Source organism: Lipotes vexillifer, unplaced genomic scaffold, assembly GCF_000442215.2.
Source record: "Lipotes vexillifer unplaced genomic scaffold, Lipotes_vexillifer_v1.1 scaffold189, whole genome shotgun sequence".
Lineage (NCBI taxonomy): Eukaryota > Metazoa > Chordata > Mammalia > Artiodactyla > Lipotidae > Lipotes > Lipotes vexillifer.
The window spans coordinates 1,213,189-1,234,212 of record NW_006785816.1 but is presented as its reverse complement, the minus strand read 5'-3'; the positions used below and the strand labels follow the sequence as shown (position 1 = coordinate 1,234,212).

General features: G+C 37.3%; 1 protein-coding gene across 1 annotated transcript in view; it reads right to left on the bottom strand.

Moving 5' to 3' along the window:
- POU2F1 (POU class 2 homeobox 1) overlaps positions 1–21,024 on the bottom strand; it is an 84,255-nt gene that overhangs the window by 45,192 nt on the left and 18,039 nt on the right. Inside the window, exons 3-4 of the mRNA XM_007458095.1 lie at positions 3,705–3,805; positions 1,366–1,419 (exon numbers count right to left, since the gene is read on the bottom strand). Of these exons, the coding sequence (XP_007458157.1) occupies positions 1,366–1,419; positions 3,705–3,805 (155 nt within the window). The remainder of the gene's footprint in view (positions 1–1,365; positions 1,420–3,704; positions 3,806–21,024) is intronic.

Sequence of the window (21,024 nt, the reverse complement as noted above, 5' to 3'; positions counted from 1 at the left end):
GGGAAAGAGAACATACTCCTGGAAAGGGGCACTGAGAGAAAATTTTATGGTAATTAAAACTGGTTATGCAGAGCATGAAAATTCTGCATAGATTTGCATATTTCCCACCACCTGTTTTGGGGACTGCAGCAAGGCTAATTAACATAAAGGCTCTGATTAATTCTGCCAGTCATTGAGAGATAATTACAGTGCAAGACTGTAAACATTCCACACTGGAGATTCAGCCTGTTTGCCAACATCTCTCTAAGGGATGAAAGTTTACCATGGAAACCAAGGCAATTTTCCGCCTCCTCTCTCTCAGAAAGGAAGGTCACATTATCTCCTTTTCTTTTCTCTTCTTGTCTCCATGTGTTACTAGGTCCATACTCTACTCGGTTTCATGGAATGCTCAACCCAAGGTCTTTAGTCATTAGCAACACTGAAATCAACCTTCCAGAATACTTTTTTTCCTCTTGACTGTTAGTTACCTAAACACTATAATGAAAGGAAGCAGCAGGTTGATTGAAATATTATGGAGTCATGCATAATACTTGAACTTTGCACATTTTACCATATGGTTCATAGAAACAAAGCACCCAGATTTAAGTGTTGTCTTCAAAATTCTGACTGTATGAAGCCCATTAATGTTTATAAATATGTTTAATTGCAATCCTCAAACTCACAACATTTTAGAGCAGAGAGGACCTCTGGCGATCTTCTAAACTTCCCCACTTAAATACATGCAGTTGCCCCTTGGTATCCACAGAGGATTAGTCCCAGGACCCCCCATGGACACCAAAATCTGTGGATGCTCAAGTCCCTCACAGTCAGCCAGCCCTCTGTACCAGCAGATGTGGAACCTGGGGATAGGGAGGGCCAACTATATAAGAAAAAAATGCGCCCCAGGAGGTTGTGACTTGCCAAAGTTCAAACAGCTAGTTAGTGACAGAATGAGAATTTAAACCTAGGACCTCTGCTTTCATTCCAGTGCTCTTTCCTATACTATAGTGTTTTCCTAAGATATGAAAAATGATAAATAAAAATACATTTGGAAACAAAAGGACATTTAAGGTATTCTTTGGCTTTGTGTTTAGGCATGTGTTATGGGTGTACAACTGAGAAACATTTTTACCGAACTTACATATAAAACTTTGAAAGTAGACTTTTCTTGTTCACCTTTGGACATTCACAGTGGCATAATATAAAATGGCTTTTCATTAATGGCAACAATTATCATTATTTAAATCTTTATGAGATTCAGTTAGAAAAAAGTAATAATTCTAAGTATTTTCATTATAAAATTATTGCATACTCATTACAGAAAATTAGAAAAATATGGTAAAAATGAATAGAAAAATTGATCCATAATCCCATGTCCCAGCTTACCTGTACATTTAAAGACTGAGCAGCAGCCTGTAAACTTGTTCCAGCGAGCTGGACCTATTAAGTAAAGAAATCAGGGAAGTTCTAGTCTAATACTGTTGACATCCATCATCAGAGGTTGTCATCAACAAGCCTCTACAAATGTATGTTTTACTGAGTTAGAACCAAGCGTTATTTATAGTGTATTCCTTCCCAAAGTATATAACCTGATCTAATTGTGATGAAACATCAGACAAATCCAAGTTGAGCAACATTGTACAAAATAACTGGATTGTTATATAAACTAGGATAGAATAAGTGGAAACCAACCCTAGAATGGCAGCAGTGGGAATCAGAAGCAGGAAACATGAACAGTATTTCAAGGTGCTACATAGGATCGTGGCAACTGACTGGATGTAGATGAAGAAAAAAAAAAGTCATGTATTATTCCAGGTTCAAATTTGGAAGACTCAGAAAATGGTAGTGTCATTAACATGAAGATAAGAATTCCATTTTGGATTTATCACATAGCATCAAGATTTCCTGAACTTAAATATAAGTGTTGGTATGGAGATCAGTATAGAGTTCAGAGCTAACTAAAATTAACTGAGTGCTGTGTCCTTTATTTAAACTGAAAGTCCTGTGAGTTGAAATAAGAACCCTCTCCCCAAATAAAAAACAAAAAAGAGAGAGAAAAGAGAAAAAAAGCACCTAAAACAGAACAAAATCCAGAGATTTCTGGAGAACACATTTTAGACATAGTGTAACCAAGGGAGAACTATATGAAAAGATAGTATGTTTAAGATCAAAGGCTAAGAAGTCAGTCAAGGAGCCAGAGGAAAGAGTTTCAGGTACAAAGATTTAAAGGAGATAAAGTTTCTTTGTAATTTTATTTAAATCATGATGTTTCTGGGTAAAAGTTTGTTGAGGAACAAGATATTTACAAGTCTTAAAGTATCTCCTCATTATTTACTAATTATGAGGAAGAAAGTTACCTTTACAGTAGACAAATCTGAGACTCTACCTTAATCAAATGATCAAATTCAGTATCACAATAATGGGACAAGTTGACATATATATAAACACACAAAATGTATGTGTACAAACACACACAGATTAAGAATATATGGTAATAAAGTAACAATTAGTGATGCCAGATGAAGAGCTTTTGGTTGAAAATTGTTCTACGGTTATAACTTTTCTATAGATTTGAAAGTTTTCAAAATAGAAAGTTGAAAATAAAAAGTGAGAGCATCCCTTTACAACTCCATTTAGCTAGCTCCCAACAACCTTTAAAACTTGGCTCAAAAATCATCCTCTCTACGATAAATGTCTTAGACTATACAGGATGAGTTAATCATTTCTTCCTCTGTATTCCCATATATTTTACTATTCATTCATTCATTCATTTGTTCAACAAATAATTATTGAATATCTATTATTTTATGTCCATATATGCTTTTCACTGAACCTCTACCACTAATACCATCAGGCACTATCATCACTAAAGTCACTACCACCAACACTGCTGACCAACACAATTTGAACACTAAATTGGTTCTAGGATTTATCTGAGGTAAAGATCACCAAGTTACACAAAGTATTGCTCTAACAAGTCATAAATAAATTTATCATAAATAAATCTTGATTTATGTTAATATAAATCAAGGGATTGAGACACTCTGATAATCTATCTCCCAAATGTTTTCATTGTTTTATTTACTTTCCATTTATTTACTTTTATTTACTTTCCATTTTCAACCACATCCCAAACTCTTGGGGAGTCAATGTTTGTTTTTATATTCCCTTTCCCTATACCTTAGAGCTAAAATGTGGATGAACAGAATCCACAGCCTGTTTTAGACTTGGGAGAAATTCATGTAACATAAGGGTAATAAAGTTGAACCCCAAACCAGGGGGTTCACAGTCAAGCAAAGGCTCTGAGTAGTCCAAATCAAAATGGTTTGAAACTGTTTTAAAGAAGGGCTATGAGCTGTGAGCTCGGAGCCTTACACAGTAGGTCTCAGGCAATGGGAGCTACATCATTTTGGATGACTTTGTCATTTACTACCTTCAGTCAGCCACCACAGACCACACTCACAAAAACAGTAACCCAGTTGTTACAAATATATTCTGTTTGTAACAAGGAACTCTTTTGTTCACACAGCTGTGGGGTCAATAGCTATACAGTCAACTAAGCTATAGGATTCCATACTAACCATTCAGAATGACATGATTAGATGCTGACAGCACCAGGCTTTAATCAACTTAAACAGTCCCACATTCTGAAATCACTTCCCCAGGCCCTAGCATTCCATGCCTCCATTTTTTACTCTCACATATGGTTGTGCAGAACATTCTACCTGATGGAGATGTCCAAGGAAAGCCTGGGCCTGGGCTGTTGAGATTGCTCCTCCAACAGGCACAGGCTGCTTCTGAAAGTCCAGACCATTGGTTTGTGTGCCTAGAAAACAAGCAAAATAATATAACTATTAAAAACACAAAAACTGAAATAAGCACCAGACTTTTCTTAAACAGGTGCATTTATCAAGCACCTATTTTGTATAAGCATTTTTCTAAGTACCTCCAAGGAGAAGAGATTCAAAAGAACAAGGAAATACAGTAAAATGATTTTTCTTCTAAAGGTAGTACTGTAGGACAAGTACATGAACACAGATAAAGCTTAAGAAACAAACTAAATTATAAATAATGAATTACAATCATAAGATTGTGTTAGTTCAGAAGGGAAAGCAGTGACTGGAGAGCAAGTGGGGTCAGAACAAGCATGAAACCTAAGGTGGCTTGAAGAAGAGATTATCATTATTATACTGTTGGGAAGACTGGTAGAGACAGAGTTCTAAGGGGGGTACCAAGGCTCTCTTCTAGTCTCTCCCTTCTCAGTGCTTGGCTTGGGCAGAAGAAATTCACAGGTGACTTTGCCAAGACCGAGATGAATTTACTCTTAACTTAAAATGCCTTAATAAATGACAATCTGACAGTAAAAGCAATCATTTACAAGATAAACAAAATGGTTTTACTAATTTTTTCAATCCCAAAGTATAGACTGTGGCGTGCATCTAATTAGCAAGGGCTCTGCTATCATTATAATTTTCTAAATGTTATGCCAGTGGCTTTAACCACATATGCTGCAATCTAATGTTAGAATAGGACTAATCTATGGAAAGACATACCACCCTAATACCCAGAAATATTTTCTAAGTGATATAATACATTGTTTTTAAATTACTATATCCAGCTCTTACTTAGAAATAACCAGAATACTTTGTACTGAATAAAATATAACAGACTATGGAAACCTGCAAGAATCACTGAGTCATGTGAACATGGTACTGAGCTTCCATTTCCTACCACTGGAACACCTCATCTTCTCATCCTCACCCCTGTGTGTGCACATAGAGCAGACCAGTTAAAAGAATACAAGTTAGAAACCTCAGGCAGTATTTCTAAAAGGGTGCTAACTTCTGCCATTATATATGCTAGCTAACTGCTAGCAAATGTATCACTTTAATAGAATAATTAAGTAGATCACATGACTCACAGAGCTATTTAAGGTTTCTTTGAGATAATTATTAAAAAAGTGTACATATATTTCACCTCCTTGAAAAATCCCATAGTGATTGTTCTCTTATGGTTTTTCCTAAAATTTCTCATAGATAGGAAATATAGAACTACTTAGACATATACAGCTAATGGAATTAAAAGAGTACATGCTTGTGTCAAGTAGTGAGAAACTAGTATGAAATAAAATTTAAGGTAACTAGGGTCACTTCCATAAGCCACATAGAGAAGTTTCACTATTCTAAAGTTGCACATTTTGTCATTAGCTGCTGTCTATCTTGATGCAGGAAATCATTACTTAAACATCAAGATTTTAAGATTGTGCACCATTAGAGAAACATGCTCAAGATATATTAAATAAATCAACAACGCTAAAAGAAGATAAGATTTTGAAAAACAGAGACAAGCACTTAGAGATTAACATATCACCAAGTGAAGATGTCTTCCAGAACCAAATATTTCACTCTCATGGAGACCATAAAAATTCCACACACTGGTTCCATTTTCAAGTTCTCCTAAAAATGATAACAAGCTTCTTGTAAATCACAAAGAACTATATAATGCAAGACTGACTCATTTCTGGTATCCCTGCTACAAAGCCTACTCCAGTGCCCTACAGGTAATACTATTTAAGTGCCCTGGCTCAGCCTCTTGGGGTTGGGGAGGGGTGGCATAAAGGTATGGTATCCAAAGCATGGTTTGGTGAAAAAAATACTTAGACAACAATTCAGATAAGCAGAGGTCTAAGGCAGGTATTTTTTAAAAAATTAAGGTGCTGAGGCTCCACTGGGAGGTGAGAGGTAGAAGAAAGTAGACATTACATAGAAATCATTCTTGTAGAACATAACGACATAATCTGGGCTAAAGAAAGGAGAGGGGAACAGATACACACACACATGCACCCTAATCAGACTTGAGTATGAAGACAGTATGGAGAGACAGGGATTCTGGGAGCCAAAACCAAATGCGTGCCTGAGAAAACAGCAACATCCAAAGGAGCAACCAGGGAAATTAAAAGGTTGGGGGAGAGGGTGAATTACATAAGAAGTTTAACATAAGGTATAGTATAGAGTTTGAGAACCCCTAATAAAACATCTAAGAAAGGTGATCCAGAGGAATTTAGAAATGACAGAGGCCAGAGCTGAAGAGTTTATAAGGTTGTCTCTAGAACAGTATTACTGAGGTAAACTTCACAGATCTTGTATACAACACCTCCTGGGTGAAGAAACAGAGATTAAGGGATATTAAAGCAATTGCTCAAGATGTCATAGTTAGTTAGTGGAAGAGGTAAGACAAGGAATGGGTCCCTGATTCTACCTAAATTCACTCACAGAGAAGTGGTAGTTGATATTAGGAGAGTAAAAATGTCTATTAATTAAGAATGGATATATGTATAGATCTTCCTTAACTAACGATGGGGTTACATTCTGATAAACCCTTCCTAAATTGAAAATATCATGAGTCAAAAATGCATTTAACACACCTAATCTACAGAACATCATAGCTTAGCCTGACCCACCTTAAATGTGCTCAGAACACTTCATGTTGACTATCTCGTGTAACTTACTGAATAATGTACTGAAAGTGAAAAACGAATGGCTGCATAGGTGCAGCATGGTTCTAAGTATATTGGCTGTTTCCCCTCCTGATCGTGTGGCTGGGAGCTGTGGCTGCTGCTGCCGCCCAGCATCTAGCCCAGGAAAAGATCAAAATTCAAGATGCGAAGTATGGTTTCTACTGAGTGCATATGGTTTTTGCACCATCATAAAGTTGAAAAGCCCTAAGTTCGAATCATGGTAGACTGGAGACCACATATAGAGAAAAGGCGGCTGAAGATAAGAGGGCACTTACATTGGAGATGTGAAGACAAAGAGTCAGAGGAAGCAGTTAGAAAAGTAGGAAACAACCCCCTCAAGACCAGTGTGCCTCAGGAGCCAGAGAAGGCAGAGCTGCAAGGACAGGGTAGTTTAGTACTATGATCAAATGGTACAGAAAAGATAAGGATTAAGTAGTGAGAAAGAAGAAAGAAATTAATCTAAAGAGAACAGAAGAAAGGCATTAATAAAGGTAAGACTAAAAATTAAAGAAATAGGGGGAAAAACACATAACAGAAACATCACCTCGGTTCTTTCAAAAGAATCATATAACTTACAAACATCTGGTAAGTTAAAATAAAAGAGAAGAAGCAAATAATTTAAGGATAACAGAAAGGGCACAATCAAAAAATGTCACAGAAACCAAAAAAGATATTGTGAACCAATAAAATTAAAACTTAGAAACAGATAACTCTCTAGAAACGATAACTTATGAAGATTGACTCAAGAAGGAAAAAAAAAAAAAGCCAAAGAGTCCCACAGCATTTGAAGAAACTGAATTAGTAGATAAAAATCACCGCAAAAAGAAAATGAAAAGCCTAGACAATTTTACTCTGCTTGCTTCCAAAAATTCAAGGAAAAATTAATTCCAATCCTATATACCTTTTCCAGAATGGGGTTAAAAAAAAGGAAACACTTCCAAACATTTTATGAGGCCAGCATAACCTTGATACCAAAACCTGACAAAGATAAGTATGAAAAAGAAAAAAGAAAAAGCAAAAAACAAGCCAGCTGCACTCATTAAATATATGGAAATATCCTAAATAATAATAACAAAAATAATCTAGTAAGAAAAATATTGTGACTAAGATGCATTTATTCTAAGAATGCAAGATTGGTTTGGGGTTAAAAGAAATTCACATAATATGATTACCTACATTCATTGAAGGGGGAAAATCATACAATCATCTCAAAGGATGCAGAAAAGTGCTTACATAAAATTCAATATCCACTTATGATAAAAATTCTAGGTGTAGGAACAGAAAGAAGCTTCTCTAACTTGACAAAGAGAACATTAAATGCACTCCCTTTAAGATTAAGAACAAGATAAGGGTGTTAGCTATTGGAAGGCTTAGCCAGCAAAATAAGGCAAGAAAACAGGTAAGTTGGGAAAAAGAAATAAAACTTTCTTCTTAGATAATCTGATTATGAATATAGAATATCCTAAGGAATATAACAATTTATTATCAGAATAAGACAGTTTAATAAGGTTGCAACACACAAAATCTATTTAAAAATTGCTTTTGTGGGCTTCCCTGGTGGTGCAGTGGTTGAGAGTCCGCCTGCCGATGCAGGGGACACGGTTTCCTGCCCCAGTCCAGGAAGATCCCACATGCCGCGGAGTGGCTGGGCCCGTGAGCCATGGCCGCTGAGCCTGCGCGTCCGGAGCCTGTGCTCCACAACGGGAGAAGCCACAACTGTGAGAGACCCATGTACCGAAAAAAATAAAAAATAAAAAAATTGCCTTTGTTATACACCAAATGAAAAAAATTTAAACAATTTTATTTATAGCACTTAGAAAATATAAAGTCCTGGGAATAAATCTCTCAAACTACAGCAAGTCCTATAAACAGAAAATTATAAAACTTTATTTTAAAATAATAAAGAAGAGATAAATAAAGGCTCACTTATTGAAAGACAACATTGTAAAGAAATCAGTTCTTCCCAGATTCATCTATGGATTCAAAGCAATTTCATATCAAAATCTCAACAAGTTATTTTCTTTCTTCTTTTCTTTCATTCTCTTTCTCGGGGCAGCGTGTGTATAATTGACAGGCTGAATCTAAAATTTAAATAGAAAGGCAAGAGCCAACATGTTCTTTAAAACAATAAGTAGAGGGACTTGCACTATCAAGATATCAAGACTCATCACAAGGCTATAATAATTAGGAGAGTGTGATATCAGTGCAGGGATAAACAAACAGACCAGAAAAGAGAGTCTGGAAACAAAGCACGTATCTTTGGACACTTGAAACGTGACAGAGGTGGTACTGCAACTCAGTGAGGAAAGGATGCAGTTTTCAATAAATGGATAACTAGGTATCAGTTTGGGGAAAAAATGAAATTATTATAGATCAATTCATACCATACCAAAAATAAACAAATAAGTAAAAGAAAAAGAACATTTCAGGAGGATTAAAGACCTAAGTGTGAAGTGCAAAACTATTACATTTTTAGAAGACAATGGAAGAGAATATCATTATAACCTTGTTGAAGGGAAGGATTTCTTTACATGACCGCAAACTTGAAAATACATAAATTTAACTACTTACAAGATTTGTTCATTAAAGGACTATGTAAAATTAATGAAAAAGAGAAAATATTTGCAATACATACAAACAACAAAGGATTAGTATCAGAACACACAAAGAACTCCTATGAATCAATTAAAAAGAAACCCAATAGAAAAATAAAACAGGAAAAAGAAATGAATAAGAATTTCACAAAAGAAGAAACATAAATGGCCCACAAACGCAAGAAAGGCTATTCAACATCCTTGGAAACTAGGGAAATACAATAAAATCCCAATGAGATACAATAAAATCCCAATGAGATAGCATTTTACACCCACTAGATTGGCTAAAACTACAAAGTTGGTTAATAGCAAGTTTTGGCGAGACTGTGAAATTCTCGTCTGTTGTTGGTACCAGTATAAATCAGTACTAACGCTTTGGAAAATTGGTTGTGGCTGGCAATACTGAATAACACTGGGAAAAGTTTGGCAACTACACTATTAAGTAAATACTCTAGAGACTTTTTCACACATATGCATCAAGAGATAAGTACAGAATTATTTATAGCAGTAATGTTTATAACAGCAAAAGCCTAAAAACAATGAAAATGTCCATCAGTAATAGAATGGATAGAAAAATTGTGATACATTCATATAATGGGATTATATGTTCAGTGAAAATGAATTATAGATATATGTACCAACTTGGATGAATCCCCAAAACATAATGTTGAACAAAAGAAACCAGTCATAGAATATATATAGTATGATTCAACTTACAAAATGGAAACAGGTAAATAAGTAATATATTATTTGAGGATAATAAATACATAGATGAAAAAAATGGAAAGAAAAGCAATGTGATCATTAACACTAAATTCAGGATGATGGCAACCTCTGTGGTAGAAGCATATGATCAGAGTGGACCTACAGTGGCCTTCTGGGACATGGTAACTGTTTCGTGGCCAGAGTGGTAGACACATGAGTGCTTAAACCATACATACATGTTTACATACAGGTTTTTACAATTACTGCTTTTATATTAAAACAGTAAAAGAAAAACATCAACAATGACCAAAGAGTTGCAAAAAGGTTTGGGGTCACATCCAGATAGCAAGAAGCAAAGAAAAAAGCAGGTGGTAATGAAGTCAAGGTGCTAAGTCGGGCTTATTTATTCCAGTAAGTCTAGCAGTGGTGGGAGAGAGAGAGGATGGTAGTTCAAAGGGGTAGACAGGGTGGGAGGAAAGGTTTATAGACAGATGAAACCTGAGTCTATTGAAAGATTGAGAGGAAAGATTCTATAGCAAGAGATACACTGAAGATGTTAAGAACAAAAGGGGGCAGGAACCTGAAGGATATGAGAAGACAGAATTAAGAGGGAAATGTAGAGGATTATAATAACGGAGAAGAAGAAGAAGGATCTTTCTTTCTTTCTTTCTTTTTTTTGGCCATACCACATGGCTTGTGGGATCTTAGTTCCTCAACCAGGGATTGAACCCGGGCCCCAGCAGTGGAAGCGTGGGGTCCTAACCACTGTAAAGCCAGGGAATTCCTGATATTTCTTTCTTAGATGCAAAATAAAAGGAGGAGGTGGTGAAAACAGAAAACATGTAAAGTGATGAGGAGGAAGGTGGTGGGGCTAAATCAGATAGGTAAACTTTCTAAGTAATCAAAAGGTAGTCATTTTCAGAAAACCAAAACAGCAAAACAGAAATAAGATAGGGAAGTTCTGGACAAGAGAAAAGATTTGGGAATATGTAATGAGGAATGTGACAGAGAATCATTAGAAGTGAATCCAAGGACACCAGTTACAGTGAAGGCCTAGCTGAGAGATAGGTGAGATTTACATGGAGTTTAAGAATTGGCAAGTCCTCATCTCCCAGGAAGTTCTGTTTCTTTCTTCGTAGTCAGCAGTCAAGGATGAAATATGCAAAGGTTTCCTCTCTTGACAAATAGTTCTTACTTCCCAGATTTGCAGAGGTTTCAGGCTTTTGAACTCCTTTCAGTGCTCAGATCATATGCTACCTTTCTTTATGTTTCCCGCCTCTCAAACACAAAAGCAATAATCTATAACTTCTATTTACTACTGCAACACATTTGATACTTCTGCAACATTTTGTAGGAAGGAGGAAAGAGATAAAACTGAGCTACAATACACACAAACATACCATGCTAAGGGAACGAAACCAGACTCAAAGGGTACATCCATATGATTTCACTTATACAACATTTTAGAAAAGGCAAAACTGAAAGGGACCATAAAAGGAATGAATAAACCTCCCTGATTTACAAATGAGAAAAATAAAAGATATACAAAAGCACTTCTACTGAAATAACTGAGTTGGACAGTAATTGAACCCAGACTGAAACACAGACTTCCTTGCCTCTCTTCCCATTGCTCGTTCTACTATACCACTGTATGACCAAGGAGTCCAACTCAACCCTGACTGGTGAAGAATATTAACTAAGTGACTAACCAGTAATTGCACCAAGGTCAGGCTCACAAAGAGATAGGAGATGATGAGGTGTAAGAATTTTGAACCATTGGTTTCCACCTCACAGCTTGTTACTCCAGCTATTTACCTTTACAATAAAAGTTTTTTTAAATGTACCAAGTCAAACTTTACAGTTCATGAGAAGTAATACCATATTGAATAAAGACAACTTTTGGAAAAGTATGTCTCCAAAACACATCAAACACATCAAATGTTAACAGATACATGAATCTGTATTTTTCAAATTCGCTATCATGAGTATTACAATTAGTGATAACAAATTTTTGTTCAATTTCATTTTCCTAAAATAAGCGTCCTTTCAATTTATCCTTCAATGTTGTCTCCAAAGCAGTCAGTCTCTAATGTGATTTGTCTCTTAAAAAAGACTGACTTCTTAAAACTGTCACTGTTTACAGATGACATGATACTATACATAGAGAATCCTAAAAATGTCACCAGAAAACTACTAGAGCTAATCAATGAATTTGGTAAAGTTGCAGGATACAAAATTAATGCAGAAATCTCCTGCATTCCTATACACTAATGATGAAAAATCTGAAGGAGAAATTATGGAAACACTCCCATTTACCATTGCAACAAAAAGAATAAAATACCTAGGAATAAACCTACCTAGGGAGACAAAAGACCTGTATGCAGAAAACTATAAGACACTGATGAAAGAAATTAAAGATGATACCAACAGATGGAGAGATATACCATGCTCTTGGACTGGAAGAATCAATATTGTGAAAATGACTATACTACCCAAAGCAATCTACAGATTCAATGCAATCCCTATCAAATTACCAATGGCATTTTTTACAGAACTAGGTCATCTTAAAATTTGTATGGAGACACAAAAGACCCTGAATAGCCAAAGCAATCTTGAGGGAAAAAAACGAAGCTGGAGGAATCAGACTCCCTGACTTCAGACTATACTACAAAGCTACAGTAATCAAGACAATATGGTACTGGCACAAAAACAGAAACATAGATCAATGGAACAAGATAGAAAGCCCAGAGATAAACCCACGCACCTATGGTCAACTAATCTATGACAAAGGAGGCAAGGATATACAATGGAGAAAAGACAGTCTCTTCAATAAGTGGTGCTGGGAAAACTGGACAGCTACATGTAAAAGAATGAAATTAGAACACTCCCTAACACCATACACAAAAATAAACTCAAAATGGATTAGAGACCTAAATGTAAGACCGGACACTATAAAACTCTTAGAGGAAAACATAGGAAGAACACTCTTTGACATAAATCACAGCAAGATCTTTTTTGATCCACCTCCTAGAGTAATGGAAATAAAAACAAAAATAAACAAATGGGACCTAATGAAAGTTTAAAGCTTTTGCACAGCAAAGGAAACCATAAACAAGACGAAAAGACAACCCTCAGAATGGGAGAAAATGTCTGCCAACGAATCAATGGACAAAGGATTAGTCTCCAAAATATAAAAACTGCTCATGCAGCTCAATATTAAAGAAACAAACAACCCAATCCAAAAATGGGCAGAAGACCTAAACAGACATTTCTCCAAAGAAGACATACAGATGGCCAAGAAGCACATGAAAAGCTGCTCAACATCACTAATTATTAGAGAAATGCAAATCAAAACTACAATGAGGTATCACCTCACACCAGTTAGAATGGGCATCATCAGAAAATCTACAAACAACAAATGCTGGAGAGGGTGTGGAGAAAAGGGAACCCTCTTGCACTGTTGGTGGGAATGTAAACTGATACAGCCACTGTGGAAAACAGTATGGAGGTTCCTTAAAAAACTAAAAATAGAATTACCATATGATCCAGCAATCCCTCTACTGGGCATATACCCAGAGAAAACCATAATTCAAAAAGACACATGCACCCCAATGTTCATTGCAGCACTATTTACAATAGCCAGGTCATGGAAGCAACCTAAATGCCCATCGACAGACGAATGGATAAAGAAGTTGTGGTACATATATACAATGGAACATTACTCAGCCATAAAAAGGAACGAAATTGAGTCCTTTGTTGAGACGTGGATGGATCTAGAGACCGTCATACAGAGTGAAGTAAGTCAGAAAGAGAAAAACAAATATCGTATATTAACGCATGTATGTGGAACCTAGAAAAATGGTATAGATGAACCGGTTTTTGCAGGGCAAAAGTTGAGACACAGATGTAGAGAACAAATGTATGGACCCCAAGGGGGGGAAACCACGGTGGGGTGGGAATGGTGGGGTGCTGAATTAGGTGATTGGGATTGATGTGTATACACTGATGTGTATAAAACTGATGACTAATAAGAACCTGCAGTATAAAAAAACAAACAAAAAACCACTAATACTAAACTTTCTTTGGGTTATTTGTATGGAAATATGTTAATATAAATGTTTCAGACATTACATGAAATTTCTAAAAGTCTTATATGTTCTGGTATAATGTTATAAGTCATAATTCTAGTAATTACTTTAAAATATATATCTCAGAAATAACTAAATTTCCTTGTCAATTGCATTATTATGAACTTTAATCAAATCTTTAACCGTGGTCATTTTTAAGTCTTTTGTCATTTACAGACAGTTCTGGGTGTACTCTGATACTTTTGCAAAAATGTTCCTATAAAAGGGTTTCATCTTCAAGGAATTCATGGAAAAGACTCTGACAAGTACAGGTTTCTGGTAACTGACTATATTGCTGAACTGAATGAATAAGCATTTTCAGAACGCTAATGGAAAACTGATGAATTCATAAAAGTGCTAACAAAAGATCAAGATGAAAAGAAATTACATGGGACTGAGTGAACTGATGAGGATGATTATAATTTTTGTGACTTTCTGTTTGAACAATAATAAAAAAAAATCTCACAAGGACTCAGAGGCAAAAAATATACAAATCAGTTTTCACTGCCAAGTAAAGGAGCTGTTATGGTGGAGGATTACTGGACTGAATGTCAATATTATGACATAGTGTGAGTGTGTTTCGTGTTTGGTAATTGCAATCATTGTTGCTTTTGTTGTGGTCATCCATTTACAATGCTTGGTGTCAGTTTATTTATCTCTTGTAAAAATAAAATACAGCGTGTGTGTGTGAGTTGTGAAAAAAATGGATGAATGGGTAAAGAAGATGTGGTGTGTGTGTGTGCATATGTGTGTGTGTGTGTACACACACACACACACACATATACACCCACAAAAAAAATGGAATATGACTCAGCCATTAAAAAGAGGAAATCTTGCCATTTGTGACATGGATGGACCTTGAAGGTACTATGCTAAGTGAAATAAGTCAGAAAGAGAAAGACAAATACTGTATGATTTCATTTGTATGTGGAATGTAAAAACGAACCAAACAAAACAAATAAATGAGCAAATAAAAATAAACACTTAAAAAAAAAGACTGACTTCTGCTTTTCAAAATTCTATCCAGGAGTGCCTTTATCTTTTTTGGTAGAGGGAGGACAGTCTTCTCATTATCCTAAACCTGTTGTCATTTCTCCACAAATGAGAATGGATATCCATGCCTTATGAACACTTATTTTAAAATGTATAAATGAGGGATGAAATACAACATACTAGGGAAGGAAGGACAAAGACAGGAAGAGAGGAGGTGTCAGAGAGAAAACTAAGGTTATACTCTCACAATAGGATCAAAATGCAGACACCCTCCACCATCCTCTTTATCTCTGAAAGTCTAAGTTATTATTCAACATCCAGCCCAGAATCTACTTTCTTTAGGAGGGCTTTAAGGGTCAACCTAACTATAATCCTTCCCATATTATAACTCCTATACAACATAGTTTTTTTTTTTTTAACTGTTTATAGCTTTAATTTGCTTAGTAAACCAGGCCTGGTTTACTAAGGGCTGGTTATCTAAAGATAATATTAAACTATCACAAACTATAAAATTGAGTCCTTTTTTTAAATTGAAGTATAGTTGATATACAATATTGTGTTAGTTTCAGGTGTACAGCAAAGTGATCCAGAGTTTTTGCAGATTATATTCCATTACAGGTTATTACAAGGTATTAGGTATGATTCCTTCCTTGTGCTATATAGTAAATCCTTGTTGCGTATCTATTTTATGTATAGTAGTTTGTATATATGAATCCCATATATATCGAGTCCTTAATGCTTAAAGCAATTTAAAAATATATGTACCTTTCTTTTTTTTATTTTTAAAATTAATTTTTATTGGAGTATAGTTGATTTACAATGTTGTGTTAGTTTCTGTTGTATAGCAAAGTGAATCAGTTATACATATACATATATCCACTCTTTTTTAGATCCTATTCCCATATAGGTCATTACAGAGTACAACCTAGTTTTTAAGTAAGTACATTTAATCCTTACTTAAGAGATAATATTTGCCAAACAGATCAACCCTTTGAGGCCTCAAAATTAAAACTTACAGTAATACTATACTTTAATTATCTCTTCAGGATCTAGTTATATCTGAAGGAAACCATGATACTTTAAAAAGGAAATAAAAATCTCTTTTTTTCTAATGTCAGTGACCTCCGATTTTTTTTTTTGCTAAATGCATGGGTTTGAGAGGTAGAACACATACGAATAAAGTACTATCACTGCCCTCAAGCAAAGTGAGGCAGGATATGGTATTTGCTCTAAGAAAGGTACAACGTGCTTTGAGAGTTCTATTGTGGCTAAGAGGGAGAGAGGAGGTTTTAAAGGGGGTCTGGCGTTACTGAGTGAGGCCTGAACCACCAAAGTGAGGAAAGTAAAATTCGAAGGGTTCAGATGTAAACACACCTTATTACTACCCTCTACTCATCTCATTATTACAAGACATTCTGACCATAATACAGAGGGAGATGCAAAAAGACACTGTTGGGCGGGGTGGGGGAAAGGAAGGATTCGGTTTCTAACATTATTTCCTGAGGAAAAATCAATGCAGAGTTGCTACTTTAAAAGTATATTATTCAGGGCTTCCCTGGTGGCGCAGTGGTTGGGAGTCCGTGGGTTCGTGCCCTAGTCCAGGAAGGTCCCACATACCGCGGAGCGGCTGGGCCCATGAGCCATGGCCGCTGAGCCTGTGCGTCCAGAGCCTGTGCTCCACAACGGGAGAGGCCGCGGCAGTGAGAGGTCCACGTACCACACACACACAAAAAAGAAACAGGTAAAAAGTATATTATTCAACTCATTAGTAGGCTCTAATAGGAAAAAAAAAAAAAAAAAAAGGAAAATAACAAGTGTAACAAGGATGTGGAGAAACTGGAATCCTTGTACATTGACTGTGGAAATGTAAAATGGTTCAGCTGCTGTGGAAGAGTCTGGTGGGTCTTCAAAAAGATAAACATAGAATTACTATATGACCCATCAATTCCACTGTAGGTATATACCCAAAAGAATTGAAAACAGGTACTCAAACAAATCCTTGAACATGAATGTTCACAGCGGCACTATTCACAATAACCAAAAAGTGGAAACAACCCAAATGTCCATCAATAGATGACTGGATAAACAAATCATGCTATATCCATACAATGGAATATTATTCAGCCACAAAAAGGAATGAAGTACTGATACATGCTACAACATGGATGAACCTCGAAAACATTTTTCTAAGTGATGGAAGCCAGGCACAGAAAGCCACATACTGTATGACTCCATTTATATGAAACCTCCAGAAGAGGTAAATCCACAGAGACAGAACACAGATTGATGGTTGCCAGGGGCTGGGGGGAGGGGAAAATGGAGAGCAACTGCTTAATGGTTTCCTTTTGGGGTAATGAAAACATTTTAGAACTAGATACAAGTGGTGGTTGCAACACTGTGAATGTACTGCATGTCACAGAATTGTTCACTTTTAATGGTTAATTTTATGTTATACGTATTTCACCTCAATTAAACAAAACCAAAAATGAATCTGCAGCTGTAGGACAAATCTGACAGTACAAATCTTACTGCCGTATCAGTTCCCTTGCCTATAGCAGCCAGTCTCATCTAACTAATCGGTCACTTACACTCCACTACAGGCCAAGTAACAAGAGAGTTACCACCTCTAATGGAATTGCTCATGAAAATAAGAATAACAATTTCTTGAATGAGAGATTCTGGAACATGGGGTTTGTGAAAGCTATTTTTCATCACTAAGCAGCTGTATTTTGTATAATATCTACTATATTATAATCTGTAATGAAAATCATATTATATACTACTACTTCAATTAAACATATACAATAAAGAAAAAGCATATTTTTCAGATTTTTATTTGTCAGTAAATTTAAGGCGGTCAAAGTGAAATTTAACAACAGTTAAATTACAGATGTCCTATAGGAAATAAGGACAATATCTGTGCCTGTCACTACATTACCTTGATAAGTAGCACAAATTCCAAATGAAGTTCACAGAAAGTCGGGCAACCACTGGGCATAACTAACACAAATCACAGCTAAAAGATCTTCAAGGAAAACTTAGCTTCTATGGGTGTGTGTGTGTGTGTGTGTGTGTGTGTGTGTGTGTGCGTGTATGTGTAGATGGTTTCTTCAAAGTGAGTCACCATAAAATGGGAAGAACCTGGGATAACGGAAATCCAGAATGAGCATCACTTATGGCTATAGAAAAATTCTATGTTACTACAAAACAAGACGCATAATCAGAACTGATGCTACAGATCATCCATGGGATGGATGATTATTACATATCTGCTAAAAACTTCCACTGCTATTGTATATTCTTCATCTCCTAAGAAATGGTATATGTTTTGGGACTTCCCTGGTGGTCCAGTGGTAAAGAATCCGCCTTCCAATGCAGGCGATGAGGGTTTGATTCTTGGTCGGGGAACAAAGATCCCCCAGGCCGCGGGGCAACTAAGCCTGCGTGCCACAACTACTGAGCTCACGTGCCTCAACTAGAGAGCCTGTGCTCCTCAACTAGAGAGAGAAAACCCACAGGCCACAACTAGAGAGAAGTCTGCGCATCGCAATAAAAGATCCCGCATGCCTCAACAAAGACCCTACGTGCCACAACTAAGACCCAATGCAGCCAAAGAAATTTTTAAAAAAAGAAAGAAAGAAATGGTATATGTTTTACTTTTCTGTTGTTTTTATGTAGATGACTGCACATGAGTGATGCATGATAAGATTTCTATAAATGGTTGATGTTTGTTGAATTAAGTTGATCAGGATGAAAGGTTCTATTTAAACAGATTTTTATTAGTTTTATTCTTAATTGTTGAAAAATGATTTGTGAACTACCAACTACTGAGATCAAGTCTTTTTCAAATAACTTAAACATGTTACATAACAGGAATACTCTGAGGACCAAGAAAACCAGAAAGAAAGTCCTTATTCTAAAATTCTAGTATCATAGTAACAACGTTATTTACAAAAATCTAGCAAACATTTGCTCTGTTCCATCTTTCACCTTCCTCGTAATCTAGTCAAATGTTCCTTACTCATCTTTAAGATGTGAGCCAGATAAATGGTGGCAGTTTCCTGCCTTCTTTGGAAACACAAAAATTCCCTGGAAAGCTGCAGGAAAACTCATTATCCTGATTTTATCTGATGTCAGGGTTCCTGGTTTCAATTATGACTCTTTGCTACCAATCCTTCTTATATTGTTTATTTACCTGGATGAACTATCTACTCCCAGACTTCTTTATTGCATTCTATTCCCTGGTTTCATTTTCCCAATATCACAAGGACATCCTTAATTGCCTCTGTTCTTAACCCTATCTAGAGTGCTTTTTTACCTTCCCTTCTACCTAAAAGTTTATTATCTATATCCATTATGTATAACTTATCTTTAACTCCTTCACTCTCCCATTTCTCTACCTTAAAAAAAGAGTGGGGGGACCTCCAAGATGGCGGAGGAGTAAGATGTGGAGATCACCTTCCTCCCCACAAATACATCAGAAATACATCTACGCGTGGAACAACTCCTACAGAACACCTACTGAACGCTGGCAGAAGACCGCAGACCTCCCAAAAAGCAAGAAACCCCCCACGTGCCTGGGTAGGGCAAAAGAAAAAACAGAGACAATAGGGACAGGACCTGCACCTTTCCACACACTAGGAAACCGCTTTGCGGGCGGAGATTGCAGGGGACAGAAGGGGGAAGCTTTGTCGCCGCGGAGGAGAGCGCAGCAACAGGGGTGCGGAGGGCAAAGCAGAGAGATTCCTGCACAGAGGATCGGTGCCGACCAGCACTCACCAGCCCGAGAGGCTTGTCTGCTCACCCGCTAGGGCGGGCGGGGGCTGGGAGCTGAGGCTCGGGCTTCGGAGGTCGTATCCCGGGGAGAGGACTGGGGTTGGCTGCATGAACACAGCCTGCAGGGGGCTAGTGCGCCACAGCTAGCCAGAAGGGAGTCTGGGAAAAACTCTAGATCTGCCTAAGAGGCAAGAGACCATTGTTTCAGGGTGCCCGAGGAGAGGGCATTCCTTTCCTGTCTGCCCACAGAAGGCAGAACACCACTTAAACGAGGTCTAGAGATGGGCGTGAGCCACAGCTATCAGCTCGGACACCAGAGATGGTCAGGAAACGCTAATGATGCTGCTGCTGCAGCCACCAAGAAGCCTGTGTGCAAGCACAGGTCACTCTATCCACACCTCCCCTCCCGGGAGCCTGTGCAGCCTGCCACTGCCAGGGTCCCGTGATCTAGTGACAACCTCCCCAGGAGAACACACAGAGTGCCTCAGACTGCTGCAACGTCACGATGGCCTCTGCTGCCTGAGGCTCACCCCACACTCCAATGATAACTACCATACCCTTCTTTCCCCCCCACCCCGCGCCCCCCGGCCTGAGTGAGCCAGAGCTCCCTCATCAGCCGCTGCTTTAACCCTGTCCTGTCTGGGTGGGGAAAGTAGCCTGAGGGCAACCTACACACAGAGGTGGGACAAAAACCAAAGCTGAACCCCAGGAGCTGTGAAAACAAGGAAGAGAAAGGGAAATTTCTCTCAGCAGCCTCAGGAGCAGCAGGTTAAATTCCCACAAACAACTTGATGTACCCTGCATCTGTGGAATACCTGAATAGACAACGAATCATCCCAAATTGAGGTGGTGTTCTTTGGGAGCAACTGTAGACTTTGGATTTCCTGTCTGCAACTGACTTGTTTCAGATTTTTATGTTTATCTTAGCATAGTTTTTAGTGCTTGTTATCACTTGTGGATTTGTTTACTGGTTTGCTTGTTCTCTTTTCTTTTACTTTTTAATTTTTTAAATTACTTTATTTTTTAATTATTATTTTTTCTTTCTTTTTTTCTCCCTTTTCCTCTGAGACGTGAGGCTGACAGGGTCTTGGTGCTCCGGCCTGGTGTTAGGCCTGAGCTTCTGAAGTGGGAGAGCCGAGTTCAGGACATTGGACCACCAGAGACCTCCCAGCTCCACGTAATATCAATCAGCAAGAGCTCTCTTACAGAGATCTCCGTCTCAACACTAAGACCCAGCGCCACCCAACGGCCAGCAAGCTCCAGTGCTGGACGTCTCATACTAAACAACTAGCAATACAGGAACACAACCCCACCCATTAGCAGAGAGGCAGCC